We start from the raw sequence: 23,902 nt of genomic DNA, 5'->3' as shown, positions 1-23,902 counted from the left end.
AATAAGTGCATACGAGTCCCTCAGTTGTCCTCAGTGTGAAACGATGGATCTCAAAATCATACATACAGTCATTGTTGGAAAGGGTTCAAATACACACAAAGGCTGAAAAACCAAAGAATTTGTGGGAACAGTGGGCAAACGGGCCTCAAACAACTATCACTAAACAAAAAAACACTGCTGTGGATGATTTTCAGGTAACAACACTGTATTAAGAATCAAGGGATTCTTTTGAACTGGGTCATTTTTATAAATTAATCTATTATTTTCTCTTGTGGACTATATGTAAACATCTTTTTATGTGACATATCTTATTCAAGTCATTACTAAATAAACAATAACACGCATTTTGTGTAATCCCTCTTATTTTGGTAAAATAATTAACATTTTGCAGATTATGAGAGGGGGGTGTAAACTTTTGACCTCAACTGTAAAAGGCCACTAAATCACCCTGCATTTGAATGGTGCATCAAGCAAAACTGTGTGAAACATGCTAGCTTTCACCAATCTCCTCACATGCAAATAAGAGATGTTAGATATGGCATTTATTTATCAGGGCTGTCAAACTAGTTTTGTTCGTGACATTTAAATATAAAATAAGAAAGAAAGAGCAATGGATGCTAATTATATATCATTATAGCAAAACTATATAGTATGTTTCACATATTTCCGTTCAGATAAACGAGAAATCTCAGTGTTTGCGTCTGATCTGTGTAGGCTAATGGTTCTTTTTAATCTAAATACGTTCTTGACAGCCCTATAATATGAGCCTTTTTAAAAGGGGTCGATTGAGTGGTTAGTAAGCGGTCCTCACAGCAGGAACCCCCTTCAGCGCGTTTAGTACTTACGAGAAAACACGCTGATCTCCCTCGTGTCATATCCGAGTTTATTAGTCACTTGGCAACTGACGGTGAGGTTCTTACTGGGCACCACGGTCAGTTTGTATGTGGCTTTCCCGTTGATATATGACGTTTCATCCTGCAGGACAACAGAAGTAGTCTTATTACTTTTTATAATCATAAATATTAACGTCTTTATTTTATATATATATATATATATATATATATATGGTTATATATATATGGTTATATATATATATAAACAAATACGCAAGTGTCAGCAAAAACAAAGTTGGTTTCATTATCGGAGCTCTTTGCTTGCGGCGCTGTTCAATACACCTCACCACTAGAGGGCGCTAATGATCCTCAGCTCATTTATTATCATATAGTCGGTACCACACCCAGCGCTAATGGAAAGTCTCACAGAAAACACACACACAAAGCGTGTGTCAGTAATCACACAGCCACTAAATGAGTCTCCATCACAAACACACTTCAATATCCATGTCATTAAGGCAGACATTGAGCGCTGAACCCCTCACAGAGCGCAGTGTGAGTTAGCTACTGATACCAGCACTGCATCCACAGGATCACACAGCAAAATATGCCAGAAATAAGCAGCTATTAAAGAGCAGGTCATGTGGGTTTAGAAAAATATCTCTTTTGCAGTTCCGTACCTATCCTTTAAACAGTCTGCAAAGTTGTTAACCAAACAAGTGCATTATAAAGATATTGTCTCCCAGAAGACTCCGAATCGCCTTAATAAATCATATTTTCTAATCTTCTGCCTGTCACTGGGTAACATATTAGTATAATCTGCCCACAAACACTTCTGCTAGTTAGTGTGTTTACATCATGTCGAGAAGACGCTGCGTTCTGCTCTGTAAAAGCAAGTTTGTTTGTTTTCATTGCTGAAAGATGATGGATGTGAAGAATAAATGGTTAAAATTATTTTTTTTCCAGATACCACAGCGATGCAATTAGAACCCTTTGTTGTGTGCTCTCATTTTACTAAGGACCGCTACTCTAATCTTGGCTTTCGTCTTCTTTGGCTTCTAATCTTCCTTATTTGGACTAACAAGAGCCTCCGAACCACAACCTGTAAGTACGATTGATACATTGTTTACATTTTCAAGTGAGTGCTCAAAATATCTATTGTGCTAAAATGTGATGTATACCTAGCTTTAGGTTTCCAAGTAAGCAACGATATTACTGTCTTACTGAAACAGTTTTGATAATTTGCTGTGAACCCACTATTACCTAAGAACGTGTCGTATTAATTATATTTTGGTTTAGAAACTGTGTTGTTTCATCAGTTAGTCAGGTTAGCAATCGGATGTAACCACCATTATTGTTTTGTGAAGTGTTTACAGTTTAGCAGCTAAACTTTAGCTGTGGGCACGATTTGCTTGCATAAGTGTTAAACAAAATGTTTTTATGTCATTATTTTAAGAACAGATTGGAGCACTATATTATTGTTCTATGTAAAGGTGCTTAGGGTTGCCAGGTTTTCACAAAAAAAACCCCCTGCCCAATTGCTACTCAAAACTAGTCCAATCGAATTTCAAAGGGAGTCCCCCCTTAAAAAACAGGTTCTGGGATGTAAAATACATGCTTTTTGTTGGGATTCCTCTGGTAAATTTGTATTCCAGGGGCTAAATATAACGTTCTTAACGTCGCTTCAACCCGCAACATCAAAAACAACCGCGGACTTGGCAACACAGATGGTAGCGCTCGCTAACTTGCTCAAGTACTCCTCTCTGTGCCAATCACAACAGGCTTAGCCAGCTGACCAATCAGAGAAGCGTAGGTTTATGGAAGAGGGATTTACAGACATTACACTCAAAGCTGGTTAGAACGAATCGTTTCGAAATCTGACTCTGTGAGAAAATTAGAATGTTTTCTGACCTTAGATGCATTTAAACCTGTTGTAGGGCACTCCAACACAGGACACTTTTAAAAAAAACATATGACCTCTTTAAGACTTTAAGTGCAAATTAATTGTAAATCATTTAATTTGTTATTTATTTCATATAAGGACAAATTTATTATTATTAATTAGGGGTGGGCATAGATTATTTTTTTTTAATCTAGATTAAATCTTGGAATTAATCTAGATTAATCTAGATTAAAATGGCTAATTTGAATTCTGCTGAAGGCATTCAGAATATGTGTGCTACCCAAATAATGACTAAAAGTAAGTCTTCGAGAACGGGCCAGGTGGCGCATTAGATCAGGCACTCATCTCCTGTTTCCAAAATGCATCACAAACTGCTTGACAATTGCATTTACAACATAATTACCTATACAAACTTGTGTAACCAAGTACTTCTGGATTTCTGCGTGCACAGTCTTCCATTAAACTGCGTTGCTTTAAGAAGCGTCAATTCAGTTGTTGCATATAGTTTAATGTCTTTATTTCGGGTTTATCAAAGTAAATTATAACTCAAATGTGAGATTTTACTGGGGCACAGCAGATTTTCACTGGGGCACGTGCCCCAGTAAAAAGGGTCTAGCAACGCACCTGCCCTGAAGCGGCTTCATAGCTGCATCCATGTCAACACGTCTCATTTGATGTGGTAATTTCACAGAAGTTGAAGACTCGTTCTCGCCCCCTACAGTGCAATTCGACTAGATATACGTCATCCGCGCTCAAATATCAAAGTGAAAGTCATCATGTCTTGCGTAGTTTAGACCCAGCTCCCAACCCAACTTTGAGAATAGATTAACGGCGATATTTTTTTTATCGCCCGATAAGAGTCTCACGTTAACGCAGCACGTTAACGCCGATAACGGCCCACCACTATTATTAATACACATTTATGTTCAAAAACTTTATTTACTTTTATTATATAACAGATTATTTAAATGAAATGGAAAATGCCTTAGATTATAAGTCTCACTAAAAAGGCTAACTTGCATGTCTTGGTTTTTACAGGAGGCAAAGTACGTACTGTACACATAGGGTGTGACTTTATAGCCCTGCTGGATATAGCCCAACACAAAACACCAAATCTACACTCATTTTTATTTAAAATGCATCCACCGAGACCAGGCCAGACACTGAGAAGCAGACAAGAGCTAACTGCGTGAATGTTTGCATCCCAGTGAGCCTGTGGTACTGTGACGGTGAAAGAGAAAGACGAGTGCCGGTCAGACTGCTCTGTATCAAACCCAAACACTGTGACTCCTGGGACACACCTAGGTCTGGGATATCTGGGGTAGCAAACACAGGCTATTTTTTGGTGTCCTGTTTTGGCATCCTTGTCCTCATTGTCCTGTTTTCATGTCCTGGCTGTAGTGAGGCAAACTCAAGGAGAGTGATCACGGGCTCAGAGCTGTTTGGGAGGGCGGCGAGACGTGCCTCTGTGGAAATCCGTTTCTTGTCAAAACAGAAAAGCTAGAAACAAAGGCAAAGTCGCTCGCAACCAAATACCAGAGCCGTCAGTCTGTGGAACACGGGACGAATAATAATTCTTTGTGTGTGATTCCAGACATTTCTGTCCCAGGACAACTGTTCCCTTTTTAACGTAAATTGAAAGTTGGCTCTTTCCTTGTGGGTGCCGGAAACCTGCGACTTCAAACACCTGTGCACCTTTCATCTCGTCTAGACTGGAACCGAGTGAAATATCTGGGCATCTTTCCTTCTTGCATAAAAATGTACAAGATGCAGGGTTCTTTTGGGATGACAGTAATGTCTAAAACATGATCAGATGAGATTCACATCTATATTCAGTCTGACAGTGGCAGTGACTCACATTAGTTCCGTTGACACTCCACTGCACATCAGGTTTAGGTGAACCTTCCGCCTCACACATCAAGACTTTGTGTTTGCCGTCATTGCTGCGATGCTTTGTCAGGCTTGTAATTTTGGGACCACCTGGAGAAAATATCATATTTATGCTTCATACGGTTCATATATATATATTCATATATATATATATATATATATATATATATATATATATATATATATATATAAACTAACATATGTTATAAATAGGTTAATTTTGCTAAATATTTTTACTATACACACACACACACATTTATTTTTAACATATAAATGTTCATATAAATATCAGTCTAGAAAAAAAAAAGAGTAAATAATAAAATGTTGAAGTACACACACACATATACATACACACACATATATATATATATATATATGATATAAATATAAAAAATAATAAAATGTGTGTGTATATATTAACACATACATACACTAATAAATAGGGATGTAACAATTAGATTACTGATGTGGTATGATTCACGGTACGATTTTCTCAACAATTTGTTTTTTCAATGAGATTTGAGATAAATTAAACATGAAAAGGTGTCCTTTTATTATTGTTTGGACAAAATGCTGCACATTTCTTTGTAACTAAATAACAAAACTAAATTGAATTTTTAAAACAAAACCCAAATAAAAGAAATATCTTCATATAAACAAACTAAGGCTTGGCTTGGGCTCTTTCCAATTAAAATTGGAGGCAACCACTGCATAACATCTGAAACACAATGCATTATGAGCCAGAAAGGGTAAAAGCTTTTGGAATTTGAATATCAGGGTAAATTCTACTTATTTTGTCTTCTGGGAAACATGTAAGTATCTTCTGTAGCTGCTGAAGGGCAGTACTAAATGAAAAAAATATGATATTTAGACAAAATAAGAAAAATGTACACAATCATTCTGTCAAAAGTTTTCACCCCTTGGCTCTTAATGCATTGTGTTTCCCTCTGAAGCATCAGTGAGCGTTTGAACCTTGTGTAATAGTTGCATATGAGTCCCTCAGTTGTCCTCAGTGTGAAAAGATGGATCTCAAAAGCATACAGTAATTGTTGGAAAGGGTTCAAATACACTAAAATGCTGAAGAACCACAGAATTTCTGGGACCTGAAGGATTTTTCTTAAGAACAGCAGGCAGTTTAACTGTTCAGGACAAACAAGGGACTCATAAACAGCTATCAATAAAATAAAAAAAAATAAAAACCACAGCTTCAGGTAACAACACAGTATTAAGAATCAAGTGTATGTAAACTTTTGAACAGGGTAATTTTTCTAAATTCAACTATTATTTTCTCTCTTCAGGTCAGTACTGAATACAAAAAGCAATCATTTTGTATGATCCCCTTTATTTGGTTAAAAATAATTAACATTTTGCAGATTCTGCAAGGTGTATGTAAACTTTTGACCTCAACCGTTTAGAATCGCCAAATATTTGTATCGATTTTCAACCAGCTCTGGGTGCATCGTTACATCCCTATTAATCAAAATGTTACAATTGCAAATGATTAATAAATATTAATAGTGTGTATAATCTTGTATATCTTACCTTCTACAGTAAGCTCAAAGGACAAACTGCGTTTGATTCCCTCAATGGACACGTCACACACATACAGGCCTGCGTCACTATACGTCAACGTAGTGAAATCAGGCTGTTTGTCTAGTTTACGGTTATTCTGTCAAAATTGAAAGATTTGTTAGTTAGCATGACTAAATGAACCTAACCCAGATCTGTTAGATTCCCTGCAATCCCTTACCTTAGTCCATGTCACTTTTGCTTCAGTAGAGGAGTTCTTTTCCAATGCCACCACCAAGTTTTCCCCGAGCTTCTTTAACACCTTGCCTGTAGGAGTGAGGCTTACATCCAGAACTGAAAAAGAAAGACAGGAAGTAAGAGGAGATGACAAGTGTGTATCAGTCCGCTGCAGGCTGCTTTTTTGTACACCTGTTCTAAAAATATTTCAACCACGGAAGAGGCTGAAAACACGTCACATTTCGCCGCCAACTCGGAGCCCGCCTCACACACCTCCTTATTCTTGCCTGAGCAATTGTTTTCTGTCCTCACATGGACAGCTGAGATGCCACCAGCTTTGAAATTGCACCACACAGACGGCGTGAAATACATTTGAGTCTCCAAACCGAAGCGTCACTAAATCCACATTATGGAGATCATCAGGCCTTTTGAGCCGAACAGACACACACACTCTCACCTCAATGAGAATTATTGAAAGGCCAGAGTGTGTGAGCTTATCAGCAAGCTGAAGAGCGTAGCAGCTTCAACTCCAGTCAAAAACTCCTAATTAAGCTGTCTGCCTGCTGTTCCGCCCCCTTTGCTAATCCCGCTGAAGATAGATTTGATTAACGTTTCGCTCGTGCATTCATTCGTACTATAAAGGCAGGAATTAATTGGAAAGAAAAAGTTTGGTGAACTCCGGCTGCTCATCCGTTCAACGGCTGAGTTGGTTTATTCAGGCTTGGATCTACTCTACAGTGGCGCAAACAACTGCTTGAGTTTCGTTGAGCTAACGTTGTTAAAATATTACACTCTGCAAAAGTCTAATAAATGATGCTTAAGTGCACCTATTTGTGCTGTAATTTCCTGAAATACTTCAGAAGGTAGGTCATTTTTTATCATGTATTACAAAAACATGAGTACAGTTGTAAGTGGTTTATTTTTCCCTCCCTACTTCCCTGGTGAGTATCTTATTTATATTAACACATTCCACATTTATGAAAACTAGTCAAATAAAACTAAAATTTAGTGAATAGGTAATATTTTTCCTAGAAAATGCTTGTGATTTTTTTCCAAGGCTAGATTTTCAATGCATTTGCATTTATTCATGATCCATAAATGCAAACAGTATGCTTGCAGGTTAGATGGTAATTTGCAGCAGTCTACAGTAGGTAAAATGTGTGTGTCATTTAGTGGAGAATACATGTTTTGGATTTGAATTTATTACAGTTCATCGTCTAGAAGGACAGCTCATTGCTGAAAAAAAACAACACAAGCTATAGTACATCTGGAATTAATGCAGACTGGCTGTTTTAGATCATTCTTTGAGCATAAAATCGCATTAGATATCGCTAAACATTAATGTACATGCATGTTAACTGTGTTTTCAGAAAACCTGGCACTTTTTTTCTTAATGGAGAAAGCATGTGGTGGTTGCCAGATTGAGTAAATAAATTATACAGTTCTACTGGGCAAAATATTTCCATGTTTAGATCTCTCATTGGGGGAAATGCATACTGCATCTTCAAACTTAAGCATTTAAAATGCTTATAGAGGCAGATATATCGAATGAAAAAGTTTCCATAATATAATATAATATAATACAATATAATATAATACAATTAACACTGATGTGCTATTATTATGATATCAGAAATATCAAATGAAAAAGGTGTTTTTTAGAATATATATACACATTTTTAAAAAATTAGAAAAATAAATTTTTTTAGAATATATTATTAATGGTGCATTATTGTATTATATTATATTATATTATATTTTATTAGATTATTTTTAAAATTTTACAAAATATATTTTTAGAATATATTATTAATGGTGCATTATTATATTATATTATATTACTATTAACACTTTGATGTACTATTATGATATTAGAAATATCAAATGAAAAAAGTTTTTTTAGAATATATATTTAAAAAAATTGGAAAATTGTTGAATTAGTATATTATTAATGGTGCATTATTAATGGTGCATTATTATATTATATTATATTATATTATTTTTAAAATTTTACAAAATATATTTTTAGAATATATTATTAAAGGTACATTATTATATTATATTATATTATATTATATTATATTATATTATATTATATTATATTATATATTTCAGAAACCTTGCGCTTGGGTACTAAAAGATTTTGACAAAAGTTTTTTTCTAAATGTTTAGAAAAAATATTTTTCGAATATATTATTAATGGTGCATTATTATATTACATTATATTATATTACTTTGATTAGTGGGAAGGGACATTAGAGGAATTGATAAAACCTTCCCTTTTGTGCTATTTCTGCCATAATTGCGAAAAGTTTCCGAAAGTGATTCTTCGTCATGTGACCAATTGTTTCGAAACAGAATTGCACAGAATGCATGAAATCTGATTCTCTGTATTACCGCTTGATTTTAAACTGACTTGTCTCTTTCCAATATCTCAAAAATATATTTCTACATCTGTCAAACGCTCCATCAGGTCTTTCTCTATTGTGCAGGTGCCCTTAGGGAGAGATGAGAGAGAGATAGAGAAGTAGAGCGCATCATTTCATCCACTCACAGCTCACTGTGACGTTCTGAGTGGACTCCATCACATCGTTGTCAAGCAGGGAGCACTTGTACACGCCACTGTCCGCTCGGGTAACACTAGTTAGAGTGTAGACATCCTTGTCTGTCACAGTCACCTTCTTGCCCTAAAGAGGCCAAGAAAGAAAGGAAGACGGTGTAATTAGCCTGTAGAGAAGGATACAGGGCAGACAGCAGGACCCTGGAGATGAAAGACCGGCATGGTTGCCTTGGACACGGCCGGCGATCTCTCACCTTAATGTTGAAGTTGAAGCTGGTAGGAGGAGGGTTTCCGTCCGCCTGGCATTTCAGTATTACATCATCACCTTCCCTAATGGGGCTCTGAGAAACAACCTGTAGACTCACCTTCTCAGTAGGGTCTTCAAAAGAGAAAAAAAGAGAAAACAAACATTAGAGAGCCCGAGGAAGATGGCTGTCATTGCATGGATGTGGTATGACTTTCTATATCAACATGTAGCAAGCAACTAAAAAAAACATTCTGTAAGACACCGCGCCATTCTGCAGACCCCAAGGGGCTTAAACGCCTTCATTTCCACAACCATTTGCAGTCTCTCATTCTCGCCCTCGTTTTCTCGCCCAGCAGCCACAGAGCATTTCACATCACATCTTCACCCTGAGGCACTGAACAAACCTCTCAGCATTCAGATAAGAGAGAGAGAGAGAGAGAAAGAGAGACACTACTGCAGACTTAGTTACCGGCATTATGCCTGACAAGACCTCGAAAAAAACATCAAATTGAGCCTGGCTACCAGCTGAGACCTTCAATTCAAGGTTCAGGGCTCAAGAGATGACTTCATGTACAAGGCGATGTACAGATACGCAGGCACCCGTGAACACAGACCCCTCAAACCAGCTGTAAAATTAAACAAATAAAGCATCAAAGCGCTAGGCACAGCATGTGTCACATCAAAACATTATCTCAGGAAGAGACAAAGCTCCAGCGCTTGACTACCAACCCAATCCCAATTCGTTTTTTTTTTCTTTTTTTTCTTTGGGCTAATATGGCAGATTCGCCCCTAGGGGGTGCTGGTTTGTATACAAGTAGCCATGTAAAGTACAGTAACCTCAATCCTCTGGCACAATAATAGACATTTTACCTGAATTGGATTTAAAGGAGAAGTTCACTTCCAAAACAAAAATTTACAGAGAATTTACTCACCCCCAAGATGTTAATGTCTTTCTGTGTTTAGTCGTACAGAAATTGTTTTTTGAGGAAAACATTTAAGGATTTCTCTCCATATACACTCTTAAAAATAAAGGTGCTTCACAATGCCATAGAGGTCTAAATGGTTCCTTAAGGAACCTTTAACATCTGAAGAACCTTTCCGTTTCACAAAAGGTTCTTTGTAGCAAAAGAAGGTTCTTTAGATTATAAAAAGGTAAGAAAGAGATGGTTCTTTAAAGAACCTTTGACTGAATGGTTCTTTGTGGAACCAAAAACAGTTCTTCTATGGCATCGCTTGAAGAACCTTTTGAAGCACCTTTATTTTTAGAAATGTGGTGGACTTCTATGGTGCCTGTGAGTTTGAACTTCCAAAATGCAATTTAAGCGATCTCAGCCGAGGAAGAAAGGTCTTATCTAGCGAAATGACCGTTCATTTCTAAAAACAATACAATTTATATACTTCTTAACGTCTAGCTCTGCGTGAACTCTATATTCCGGTTCAAGACAGTTAATGTGAAAAAACTGCCATCTCATTTTCTCCTCCAGCTTCAAAGTAGTTCTACATCACATTTTACCTTTTTTGTAGAGAGCGTTTGATCTTCTTTGTACGTTCACTTTGTAAACACTGGGTCGGTACTTCTGTAGCAATGTAGGACGATTTTGAAGTTCGAGGAGAAAATAAGAAGGGAGTTTTTCAACTTACCCTAACTGTTTTGAACCAGAATACACAGAGTTCGCGCAGGGCTAGACAAGATTTGAAGTCAAAAAGTATATAAATTGTAAATTGCCAATGGTTTCGCTAGATAAGACCCTTATTCCATGGCTGGGTTCGTTTAGAGGCCTTTGAAGCTGCATTGAAACTGCATTTTGGAAGTTTAAACTTGTCTTGCGAACACCATAGATGTCTCCTATATGGAGAGAAATCCTGAAATGTTTTCCTCAAAAAACTATTTCTTTACGACTGAATAAAGAAAGACATGAACATCTTGGATGACAAGGGGGTGAGTACATTGTCTGTACATTTTTGTTATAAAAGTGAACTTCTCCTTTAATGATGTAAAAAGACTGGGTACCATGAAATTATAAATAAAATGACACAAAATACTAGCACATACTGGTACTGTACATAAATACCCCCCAAAAAACTTCGGATAAATCTTCTAGGCTTTGGATAAAAAAAAAAAAAAAATTTGCTAAATGGCTACACTGTCATTCAAAAGTTTGGGATCAGTAAGATTTTTGATGTTTATTCCTGTGATGCAAAGCTAAAATTTCAGCATCATTACCCAAGTCTTTAATGCCACATGAATCTTCAGAAACCATTCTAATATGCTTATTTATTATCAATTTTAGAAACACTTGCTTAATATATTTTTTTGGAAACTGTGATGCTTTTTTCAGGATTCTTTGATGAATAAAATGTTTAAAAAGAACAGCATTTATTTAAAATGGAAATTTTTGTAACAAGATGCCCTACTGTTCAAAGTTTTGGGTCAGTCATTTTTTTCTTAGTTTCTTTCTTCGAAAGAAATTGATACTTTTATTCAGCAAGGATGTTTATTTGATAAAAAATTGATAGTAAAGACTTGTATTGTTAGAAATGATTTCTATTTTGAATAAATGCTGTTCTCTGTAACTTTTTAGTCATCAAAAGAATCCTGAAAAAAGTATCACTAGTTCAAAAAAATAACAACATTGATAATAAATCAGCATATTAGAATGATTTCTGAAGGATCTTGTGAGTAATGACTGATGAAAATTCAGCTTTGCAGAACAGAAATAAATGATATTTTAAAGTATATTAAAATAGATTTTTGAATTGCAATGATACTTCATAATGACTTATTTTTCTGTATTTTTGAATAAATAAATGGAACTTTGACTTCTTTAAAAAAAAAAAAAACATTAAAAATCTTACTGATCCCAAACTTTTGAACGACAGGGTATTAATTTAATAATAATAATAATAATAATAATAATAATAATAATAATAATAATAATAATAACACATTAATAATAAAAATACGATTAATACTAACCATTTAAGTTGCAGACGATGCAGTGATTTGTTAGATTTATTTATTTATTTATTTGTTTGTTTGTTTGTTTGGTTGCTGTTAAAAGAAATGAATTATTTTATTTAGCAAGGACACATTAAATTGATCAAAAGTGACCAGTAAGGACACTTAAGATTTCTACTTCAAATAAATCCTGTATTTTTCATTCATCAGAGAATCCTAAAAAATGCATCACAGTTTTTACAAGAATATTAAGCATCTGTTTTTGAACACTGATAATAAGAAATGTTTCTTTAGCACCAAATGAATGATTTCTGAAGGATTATTTGGCATTGAAGACTGGAGTAATGATGCTGAAAATTCAACTTTACCATCACAGGAATAAATTAGATTCTAAACAACTTTTCTGTTTTAATATATTTTAAACAGTAGTAATGTTTCTGCAGCCTGGCCGAGACTTGCTCAAAAAAAAAAAAAAAAAAAAAGTTCTTTGTGTCAGAAATGTACTGTTTAGTATGTAGTTAGCTGTTTTTAAGTTACTTACAATGAATTGGGAAGGTCTCAACTTCTGAAACCTGGTCTGGGCCCGTCACATGTTTTGCCTTGCAGGAGAATTGTGATTCTACATCCTCTTTCCTGGCTGTATACTGCAGGCTGGAAGAGGTGCTGGACAAACCAGTGACTGGCTCCTTGGTGATAGTAGATGTGATGATGATCGCTGCAGTCACACACAAACACACATCAGTTATTAGAGCTGGCAAACGCAGTAACTGTCACACCTTGTCCACACTAGAAGTTCCTGAAACCACATTACGACAGCTTGAGTCTGTCAACACTGTGAGAATGTTCACTATCAACAAACAATCAGCAGCGAGCTCAAGACTTCAGCAACAGTTAAAGAGGTAAGTTCCCTGTATTTCCTTGATTTTAGACTATTTTAAAATAACCAAACTGCATATAGTACATATGGTGAGAAACTGAACTTGTCAGTCTGAGACCACAAGCTGAGAAAATTAAAATGTGTAAAATACATTTAATAGCAATTGGTTAATGCTTTTTGTAAATGAATCTTCTATATTTCAGACAGATGGGGGAAAAAGTGGCAGAAGTAGTTCGGCAGCATGTCAAAAACAGGTACCAGGTGTCTGTCAATTAAAACTGTGGCATGCCATATCGGATGCTTGTAGTGTAGACAGCTCCAATATGCTTACAATATGTGCAATATTTCATTCTGTTGTGTCGCAACATGCTGCACGCATCCAGTGTAGAAACATCATTCATTGTAACTAAACAGAAATATTTTGCATACTTGTTGAGTCATTCTATGAAACAAGTGCCTTCTCAATTGCAGAAAAGTGATTTTAAGAGAATTTAAACAAACATTGTGAACAATATTACAGTGTGTCTATAATTACTCACCCTCATGTCTTTCCAAATCCATAAGACCTTCGTTCATCTTCAGGGCACAAAAAAAGTTATTTTTGATTAAATCCGAGTGTTTTCGGACCCTGCATAGACAGCAATGCAACTGACACGTTTAAGACCCATAAAGGTAGTAAGGACATTGTTAAGGACATCGCACACGTTGTGTTACTCTTGTGAATGTGCATCGAAGACTGAGACAGCAGAGAACAAATTGTTGAATAAAAACATTTTTTTTTTCCCTTTGTAGCTTCATAAAGTCAAGGTTGAAGCACTGATGTCACATGGACTATTTTAACAATGTCCTTACTACCTTTCTGGGCCTTGAACGTGTCAGTTGTGTTGCTGTCTATGCAGGGTCAGAAAGCGCTTAGATTTCATCAAAAATACTTTAATTTGTGCTTCGAAGATAAACAAAGGTCTTACGGGTTTGTATCGACATCAGGGTGAGTAATTAATGACAGAGTTTTAATTTTTAGGTAAACTAACGTTACCTTTAATGATATTTTAAACATTACGTCACTGAAAATGACAGTAAATAAATGGTGTGACTGGAAATTAAAACTCAAATTACAGATAAATGATCCTGTTTTGATTCAAATGAATGATTTACATTAATGTGATTGATCTAGAATGAATTGGCTAATGAACACACAATTTATCATGGCACAATTTAAAAGAATTTAAAACATTTGTCTGACTGGCTACACTACCAGTCAAAAGTTTTTGAACAGTAATTTTTTAAAATGTTTTTTAAAGAAATCTTTTCTGCTTACCAAGCATGCATTTATTTAATCCAAGGTACAGCAAAAACAGTACAATTTTGAAATATTTTTACTATTTAAAATAGCTGTTTTCTATTTGAATATATTTAAAATGTAATTTATTACTGTGATTTCAAAGCTGAATTTTTTAGCATTATTATTATTCCAGTCTCATGATCCTTCAGGAATCATTCTAATATTCTGATTTTCTGCAGTAAAATTTTGAAATATTTTTACTATTTAAAATAGCTGTTTTCTATTTTTATATATTTAAAATGTAATTTATTACTGTGATTTCAAAGCTGAATTTTTTGCATTATTATTCCAGTCTCATGATCCTTCAGGAACCATTCTAATATTCTGATTTGCTGCTCAAAAAACATTTATTATTATTAAGTTGAAAACAGCTGAATAGAATTTTTTCAGGTTGCTTTGATGAATAAATAAGTTCAGAAAAACAGCATTTATCTGAAATGGAAATCTTTGATAACCTTATCTTTATCTTCACTTTTTGATGATTCCTGCTAAATAAAAGTATTAACTTTCTCTAAAAAAAGAGCTTCAAGCTTTTCCATGGTTTAGTGTATAAAGTTACGAAAGCTTTTTATTTCAGATAAATGTTGATCTTTGGATTTTTCTATTCATCAAAAAATCCTGAAAAAATGTACACTGTTTTAAATATTGAAAATAATAATATAAAATGTTTCTTGAACAACAAAGCAGCATAATAGAATGATTTCTGATGGATCATGTGACACTGAGACTGGAGTAATCATGCTGAAAATTTAGCTTTAATCACAGGAATAAATTACATTTTACAGTTACTTTAAATAGTAAAAATATTTTAAAATTGTACTGTTTTTGCTGTCCTTAGAATCAAATAAATGCAGGCTTGGTGAGCAGAAGAGACTTCTTTGAAAAACATAAAAAATCTTACTGTTCAAAAACTTTTGACTGGTAGTGTATATACGTTTTTCTTTTGATGTAGACTCACTCTTGCCATCATCCACTAGGGGCTGGTTGTTCTTCATCCAGATGAGATCTGCTGGTGGATTGGCATTCTCCACCACACACTCCCCCAACTAACACATAAACACACACAGAAAAAAAACAGGACATCTGCTTTAGTGACTATATCGCAACCTCTCATCAGCAGGAATTTGGATGAGGTTCAAGTCGGCGATACTCAAACACTTTCGGTTTTGCCTGTTGTACACATCTATTTATGGATTAATGACGCATAGTATCACATTAGATTGTCTCGTGATGTGTGTATTTGCAAGGGACACTTTTCTTTGGGACTTTCCCTATTGTTGGTTCATGACCTACTGTAAGTACTCAAGGTACTTTTACCCTGGGTAAATCCCAAGGTGGCCCACGGAAGATACCTTGATATACTGTACATAATGACATAATCTGTATGAGATAAAGTGGGTGGGGTTTTAACTCTACAGTTGTGATACAGCTCTTTCATTTTCTCACTTTCTTTCTCTCACCCTTTTCCTTCTCTCTGGTTGAGTAAAAACGCCGCCAGAGGCCGAAGAGGCTCTGCATTAATAACACGCTGACAGGATCACATGCTGACGAGCTATCCGCCCCGGGATAGAGAGATCAGCAGAAAGAGAGAAGGGTAATAATGGCAGGAGAGCAGAGCAGACAGCAGGATGATGCATGAGTTCAGGTGTTCAGGGTGGCGTGAGAAATCCAAGATTTAGAGGAACCTCGAACTGGGGGGAGACGGGGTGGGGGAAATCGCCGTACCGTGATTCCGATCTCTGATAACACGCCGGACCCTCCTCAGGAGCCGGACCATGATACATCACCTCTCAAGCGCAGAGTGCTGCCTGAAGCCTGTAGCTTCCACTGAGCCATGGAACAGAGCAGCTGTGACTAAGCACTTTCCTTCCTGGACTCTCTGGGGGATTCACTAAGAATGAATTCTGCCTGCTAATAGCGTCATTTATTTACACATGCTTTCTGCATTGTTTTAGCAACCAATTTCAGTTTCATTACCGACTCTTTTAGTTCTTTTGCAGAAGAAACATAATTGGAATTAATTGGAAAGAACAAATGCAAACCCACTGCTACATTCAATTCAAACTATTCTGGCAAAACACTGTTATTTTAGTATTATTATTTTGAATTAGCTTTTATTTTTATATTTTAGTTTTCTATTTAAATTTAGTTTACATTTTAGTATTTTGGAGTGCTTTTGTCAATTTTTTTTTTTAGCTTTTTTTCCCTCTATTTTAGTTTTTATTTTATTTTATTTTAGATATATAAAATAAGTTTTTTTATTTAAACTTTTGTAATTGTCAAGGCAGGATTTATTGTTTATGTTTTTCATCTAATATTTTATTTTATTTATTAGAACACAATTTTTAAAGTTTTAGTACATAAAAAATACATATAAAAATATATATTTATGCATTTAATTTATATAATTATATATAAAATATATATTAACAAACAAGATCTATAATATGTGTGTTTGTGTTATGTCATAATATTTTGAATTCCATTATTTTTAATAATATACTACTGACAAAACATGTAATCTTACATAATCCCATATACACTACCAGTAAGATTTGTAGTGTTTTTTAAAAACACTGCATTTATTTAATCCAAAGTACAGGAAAAACAGTAAAATTTTTAGCATCATTACTCCAGTCACATGATGCTTTAGAAATCATTCTAATATTCTGATTTGCTCAAAAAACATTTATTATTATTATCATTATTATTATTATTATATTGAAAACAGCAGAGTATATTTTTTTCAGGTTCAGAAAGTTCAAAAGAACAGCATTTGTCTGAAATAGAAATCTTTTTTACTGTTTTTGCTGTACTTTGGGTCAAATAAATGTCGGTTTGGTGGGCAGAAGAGACTACTTTAAAAAACATTTAAAAATCCTACTGTTTACAAACTTTTGGCTGGTAGTGTAGTAAAATCAAATCTTTAACTACATGACGTCATATGATCAACCAGTCAGTAACCACACTGATTTAAGTTTCACAAGACTTCAAATCAATCCAATCATAAGAGTCATTAGTTCAGGAATCAGTTTGACTATTGGTTTCAGTGTATAGTTTTGATTGCCCAAAAAGAACCAACTCAAAAAAATTAGTCTGAAAATCAGACTACACTGGTCGCTCAATATGTTTTGATTCACTGTCTCGAAAGAGTCATTTGAATAAGATTAAACCAATTAAAGTCAATTTTTAGAGAATCAGTTGGACTATACTGGTTGTGCTGTATGTTTCTGCTTCAAAAAATGTAATTTGCTCACGAAATGGACTACATAGAAATTGACTACATAAATAATTCTATACTCTTTAACCTCAAACGCTCATCTTGTCTTGCCCTGCCTAAACCCTGTTTTTCCTGGTTCAAGACAGTTAGGGTATGTCGAAAAACTCGTGAAAACCCCATCTAATTTTCTCCCTCAGCATCAAAATCGCCCTACATTTCTGTTTTACCTTTTTTTATAAAGGGTGTTTTATCATCTTAGCATGTTCACTTTGCAAACACTGGGTCGGTACTTCTGCACCAATGTAGGATGATTTCAAAATGATTTTTGAAATTGAGGGAGAATATAAGGTGGGAGTTTTTCGATGTACCCTAACCGTTTAAACCAGAGATGCACAGACTACTCATGCATATCTCAGAGAGAGACAAGACGGAAAAAAAAAAAACGATCGTTTCGCTAGATAAGACCTTTCTTCCTCGGCTGGGATTGTTTACAGACACATTTGGGATCGTTTAAAGCTGCAGTTAAACTGCATTTTGGAAGTTCAAACTAATGGGCACCATAGAAGTCCACTATATGGAGAAAAATCCTGAAATGTTTTCCTCAAAAAACTATTTTTTTTTTTTTTACAACTAAAGAAAGACATGAACATCTTGGATGACAAGGGGGTGAGTTTATTATCTCTAATTTTTTTGTTCTGGAAGTGAAATTCTCCTTTAATGACTTGTATGAGTCAATTCTTTTAGTCAATCAAAAACACAGTATGACCAATACAGACGAATTCACAGACCAATTCATTTTGTTTTTACTAAAAGATTACTAAAAGAGACAGTTTATAAACATCATCTGAGTGCAAAACAAACTACACAGCAACCAAATGAATGACTCGTATGAGCTGGCTCTTCTAGTGAGATGTTTAGTCAAACACATACAAAAGATCAGGCTCATAACAGTCAATAGTTCGAGAAACAGACTACACTGGTCGTGCTGTATGTTTGTGATTTTCCGTGGCTGTAAAGAATAGCTACATTCCTGCAATCCACTTCAGAATTCACTTTATAAATCCCGAACGTTTTTAAAGAAACAATTTTGATTAGCAACATGACTCTCCTTCACCTTTCGGTGATAACTGCTGCTATGATCGCTCAAAAATGTACACAAACCTTTAAATACAATCCATTTACAGCCTGTTTTTTGCAAAAGCGGCACACCTATTTTAATGTACTCTGCCTTCTCTTTCTAATTTTCTCTTTGTAAAGACCTTCAGCCACCCTGCATGTTAACTGTATTAAATGTTCTATATTCAAAGGAGGTGCTCTTTCTTCTATGCCCTTCCCCTTTCTCTGCCTAAGTGAGACACTTTGAACACGACAGACCTCGGTGGGTGGCCAAGGGAAAAAACAGACCCATAATGCTGTATACACAACCCCAGCCTTCCCCACCCCACACCTCCGCCTCAGATCCCAGCGCCTCTGAACTACATTAAAACGAGAGAGCGATAGGGGGAGGAAATGAAAAATAACGACCCCCAGCTCCTTTTACAAACGCCAGTCATAAGGACTGCGTGGGAAGCCTTGTATGTGCTCCAAGTAGTTCAAATCAAAGCTCCTTCCTCTTCTCATGCAACCGAATAATATTACTGCTGTCCTGTGTTTGAGATGCAAACTCTAGACAACATAAAAGTGGCTGTTTCCTGTGTAGCCGTGGGTGACAATCGCTCAAGCGCTGCCTAAATCAGGTGTGTACGCCCCACAGACGCGTTTCGCTGATGTCCGTATCATTAGCGCTGTCTTTGAGCCACCTCTGACTGTGATAACAGCAGGTGTGTGTCAATGTTGAGACTACTAGAGAGGCATGCTGGGTAATGAAAACTAAGGCACGGGGTTTGATCCTGCACATTGTTAGTACACTGGCTGGTTTGTGTACTGGAGCAAACACCGGATAGGGGAAACATCAGCAGCAGCTGAAGCTCTGGGTCTTAAAGGGAAGAGTATGAAGAGCGTGACTCACCTGCGTCAGTTTGCCGTTTTCCAGTTCTTTTGCTTTGTTTTTGATAACAGGGGCTGAAGGTTTTTCTGAAATAAGAGATAAGGCAACAAACAAATATGTAGGTATGTTTGATAAGGCATAGCATTATACAGTAACATACAGTATGAATACTGTTAATAATACTTTTAAGCATAGAATGTGGTTAGTTACATTGTAGTTTTTTTCCCCATGGATTCTACATATAATGTTATATAATATGTGACCTTGGACCACATAACCAGTCATAAGGCTCAATTATTTAGATTTTCTCAAAATATTGAGAAAATCATCTTTAAAGTTGTCTAAATAAAGTTCTAAGCAATGCATATTACTAATCAAAAAGTAAGTTTTGATATATTTACTTCATAGAACTTCATAGAACATGATCTTTACTTAATATCCTAAAGATTTTTGGCATAAAAGATTGTTAATTTTGACCCATACAATGTATTGTTGGCTATTGCTACAAATATACCCCTGCCACTTACGACTGGTTTCGTGGTTCAGGGTCACATATGTTAGAGTAATATATAATTTCAATATGTATATGCAGAAGTGCTTGAAATGTCAACTACCCGGACCACCTACTTGGTTTGCCAAAATTTGCATTATAGTTACAGCCTGAGCACACTGTGACTAATACTGTATCACAAAATGCAATTGCCCTCCACTTGGCCCTCCATTTCCAGTGTGATGAATGCACTAGAAAACCTCTTTGACTCATTGTTGATTGGACAATAGTTAAAACTATTTTTTTTTTCACACAACATTGGATTACAACTGGATTTGCCTCCGAAATGATAAAAGTACACAATACACTAAAATCAAATCAATGTTGTAACTGTGTAATTGTGTACGGCTGCACATTTGTAATAAAATATTGGATGAGATGAGTACAAAAATAAAACAATGCAATATTACAAAATATGTGACCCTGGACCACAAAACCAGTCTTAAGTAGCATGGGTATATGTGTAGCAATAGCCAAAACTTGTATGGGTCAAATTTATACATTTTCTTTTATTCCAAAGATCATGATGTTCCATGAATTTTGTAAATTTCCTACCGTAAATATATCACAACTTAATTTTTGATTAGTACAACTAATGGACAACTTGAAAGGTGATTTTCTCAACATTTAGATTTTTTTGCACCCTCAGATTCCAGAATTTCAAATAGTTGTATTTCAGCTAGATATTTTCCTATCCTAACAAGCCATACGATATGATTAGTTGATGCGATAAATCCAGCCTCTTGTGTTTGTGAATTGGTCTGAATAAACAATATAATGGCATTAATGGGGAGACTTGTAGATATAGATATAACCACTTTGTTTTTGTTTGTTTAAAAAAAAGACTTAAAATGGCAGGGAAAACTTGATCTGTGGGAGTTTTTAGCTTGGTGAAATTTAAAGTAAATTTCTGTGTGTGACCTGTATTTACAGAGTTTTAATGACTGATGATCTAAAAATAAAAAACAAAATATATTGTTTAAATTGTTACTGCCTTGAGTTATTTCGGAATAAATGTAAAATGCTTAAAAACACTAATTTGATGAGATGCAATCTTTCTGATCAATGGTAGAACGCTGTGCGCAAGTATCAGTATCATTTTTCTGCTATCCATCTGAAAGCATGCAACTAGATCAAGGCTACAAAAGTGGATCACCCATGTTATTCTCTCCCATATCTGACATCTCCACACCCACTTTCCAGTACAATTTAAGATCTGACGCTTACATTCGGTTTCATCATAGACTGAAGCTGTGCTTGATTTTTTCCTTTTCTCCTCTCTGATTTGCTCTTATTTATTAATATTTTGAGTGTGTGCGTCTGTGTGTTTTATTAATACTCACTGTAAACTTTGACTTCCACAGAGTACTCCTCTAAGTTGGTTAAAGACACCACCATGCAGGTGAAAACTCTCTGGTCGGCCAGTGAGCCTTGGGTGATCAGGAGGCTGGAGTTGACAGCGATGCTAACTCTACTTTTGTAGCCGTCCGTGGCGGACACGGTCGCCTCATCTTTCTGAGCCTGCTTGACGAGAAGATCGCCGGGAGAGCCGTCATCTTTCACCTGGATGAGATAACAGGGCCGTTAGCAAACCGACAAACACACATTTAGCACCTATAGAGATTAAATTAGAAATCAATATGACGATGAGAGTAGCTGTATACTGCTCAGCTACCCAGACTGGCTAGCAGGGCAGAGTAACGACCCAGATGCTCAGAGAAACACTCACGTATTTCCATTTGGTGAAAATAAGGCCATCTGGCTTGTTATTTCCATTGTTGCATGGCACTTCAATGGTCTCACCGTACAGACCTATAACCATCTGCACACAGCTCCCTGGAAAATACAAGACAAGAACATCCTGTTTTAGATGGCGGGTTGGTATCAAACAGAGCGGCTGTGAAGCATCGGCAGAAATTACTGTCAAATGCGACACGCGCGTGTACACAAACATCAGGGCATTATCTCCACTTCGAAACAGAGCAACAAGAAATGGGAGGGAGGATAGGCAGCTGAGGTCTTGTTTTGATTATTCCCAAGACATGTGCACGTTATGCATCTTAATTTTAAATTAGACGTGTTCGCAGATTCTGAAAGCACAAAAGGCACAACTCCACGCAACAGCACCAATGAATTATGTTTTTCAACACATAGCCGGCCTGGAATTCTCTCATGGGAAGTGCATGTATTCATAATTGTCTGAACGCGAGCGTGCGCGAATGACAGACGTGCAAGTTGAACATTGTCATCTGGAATGATAGATTGCACTGCAACATTCCATGCCGACACGACAGTGCTGTTTGTCACTTGTGCCGATGAGCGCTGTAAACATCCAACTGTCTTACGCAGATAAGCACTGACAATCAGCAACAGTCGATCACAGTTTGGAGCGCAGGAAAGGTTGGCGTTGTGAAACGAGATGCTATGTTTGCGCAATAACAGTTTGAATGGAGTTTGAATGTACGAGTGTTGAGCAAAACTTGGCACTTAAAGGTTGCAGGGCCCTTTATTAATGCCTGGTGAGGTTGTCATGGCAATAAGGCCCCATGTTCAGTGGCACGATGGATTTAGGTAAAGCAGTATAGGGGGTTGAAGGGTCAGGGCTGAAGGGACTTCACGGTCCGCCCACTTCCATCAGTGCTCTCGCCTCCAAGAGAGACTAATCAAAGAGTCTGAACAACGGAGGTTCAAATTCTGGTCAAACAGGAGACGAGAACGGTGCTCTTCCGCACGCAGTCAGCCTTGCCTCCAGGGCAATCATTCCCCATTTTCGCAACTTTTCATTGTGATAGCAGTTTTAATATTGACTGCACTGGCTGCACTGCAGAGGATAAAAGAGCTGATAAACAGAAACAACACCAGTGATATAGATTCATGCTAGAAAACACATACACACACCAATTCAGCAGAATAGGTCATTTTGAAGCACTGAATATGGACTAATCTGGACAGAAATGACATTTCACTGTGCTTTCAAACCTGCCTCTGGATACAGGAATACTGGCATTAAACAAGCAATCAATATGCACACAATGCTAAAGTAATATTTCCACAAAAAATGTTCTTACAAACCTGTGTGCGATTATTATTATTTTTTTTCTGTTGAAAACAAAATGAGAATGTTATTGCTAAAAAATTAAACATGTAATTGTGACAAAGATGAAAATAAGATTATAAAGTGCAATATAAAGTTGCAATTTCACAATAAAGTTTGAAATAAATGTGTGGAAAGGTTGCAATCGTGCAATTTATGGCCACGTTCACACAGCAGCAGAACATGGTTGTCAGTCCTGTATTTGAGTCCTTAAAGGAGAACTCCGGTGTGATATTGACCTAAAGAGTATTGAATCATGATACCGAGTGTGAACGTACCTTGCATATCTCATCTCGGTTTGTGTCCTGCAGTCCGAAATCTGGGGTTATTTAGCCGATGCTCACACCAGGTTGTCAATGAGAGTCAACAGGGCATCGAAGTAGCCATGTAAATAAATCACTGTTTTATGCCATTTACGAGGCACAAAGTAGCTCCACACTTCATTGGTAGACTTCCAAGGGCCCTGACATTTAGAAAGAGACATTGAGAACTCAGAAAAAGCAGCGGTAGTTTATTTACAAGAAGATTTATACAGCCAGTACCTGCAAGAAAAATTCAGGTCGCCGCCATCTTGAATTTAGTCACGATAAGTCGAGTGACGAGCAGGAAGGGACTTATCAGGTTATCAACTTATCAGGTGTAGTTTCCTTCTTGCTCAACACTCGACTTATCGTGACTAAATTCAAGATGGCGG

The 23,902-nt window shown here is 36.1% G+C and overlaps 2 protein-coding genes across 2 annotated transcripts in view; one reads left to right on the top strand and one right to left on the bottom strand.

Annotated features, from left to right (window-relative positions):
* cblb (Cbl proto-oncogene B, E3 ubiquitin protein ligase) overlaps positions 1–719 on the top strand; it is a 91,485-nt gene extending 90,766 nt beyond the window's left edge. The window contains exon 17 of the mRNA XM_073829243.1: positions 675–719. Within this exon, the coding sequence (XP_073685344.1) occupies positions 675–719 (45 nt within the window). The remainder of the gene's footprint in view (positions 1–674) is intronic.
* Positions 58–23,902, bottom strand: part of alcama (activated leukocyte cell adhesion molecule a) — an 84,017-nt gene continuing 60,172 nt past the window's right edge. Inside the window, exons 2-12 of the mRNA XM_073829797.1 lie at positions 21,844–21,950; positions 21,458–21,677; positions 19,586–19,650; positions 15,316–15,403; positions 12,680–12,853; positions 9,187–9,311; positions 8,927–9,059; positions 6,377–6,489; positions 6,169–6,295; positions 4,595–4,716; positions 58–975 (exon numbers count right to left, since the gene is read on the bottom strand). Of these exons, the coding sequence (XP_073685898.1) occupies positions 835–975; positions 4,595–4,716; positions 6,169–6,295; positions 6,377–6,489; positions 8,927–9,059; positions 9,187–9,311; positions 12,680–12,853; positions 15,316–15,403; positions 19,586–19,650; positions 21,458–21,677; positions 21,844–21,950 (1,415 nt within the window). The 3' untranslated portion in view covers positions 58–834. The remainder of the gene's footprint in view (positions 976–4,594; positions 4,717–6,168; positions 6,296–6,376; positions 6,490–8,926; positions 9,060–9,186; positions 9,312–12,679; positions 12,854–15,315; positions 15,404–19,585; positions 19,651–21,457; positions 21,678–21,843; positions 21,951–23,902) is intronic.

Source organism: Garra rufa, chromosome 23 (assembly GCF_049309525.1).
Source record: "Garra rufa chromosome 23, GarRuf1.0, whole genome shotgun sequence".
In the NCBI taxonomy this organism is placed as follows: Eukaryota; Metazoa; Chordata; class Actinopteri; order Cypriniformes; family Cyprinidae; genus Garra; species Garra rufa.
Note: the sequence above shows the minus strand (reverse complement) of the source record. Positions and strands in the feature narration are given on the sequence as shown.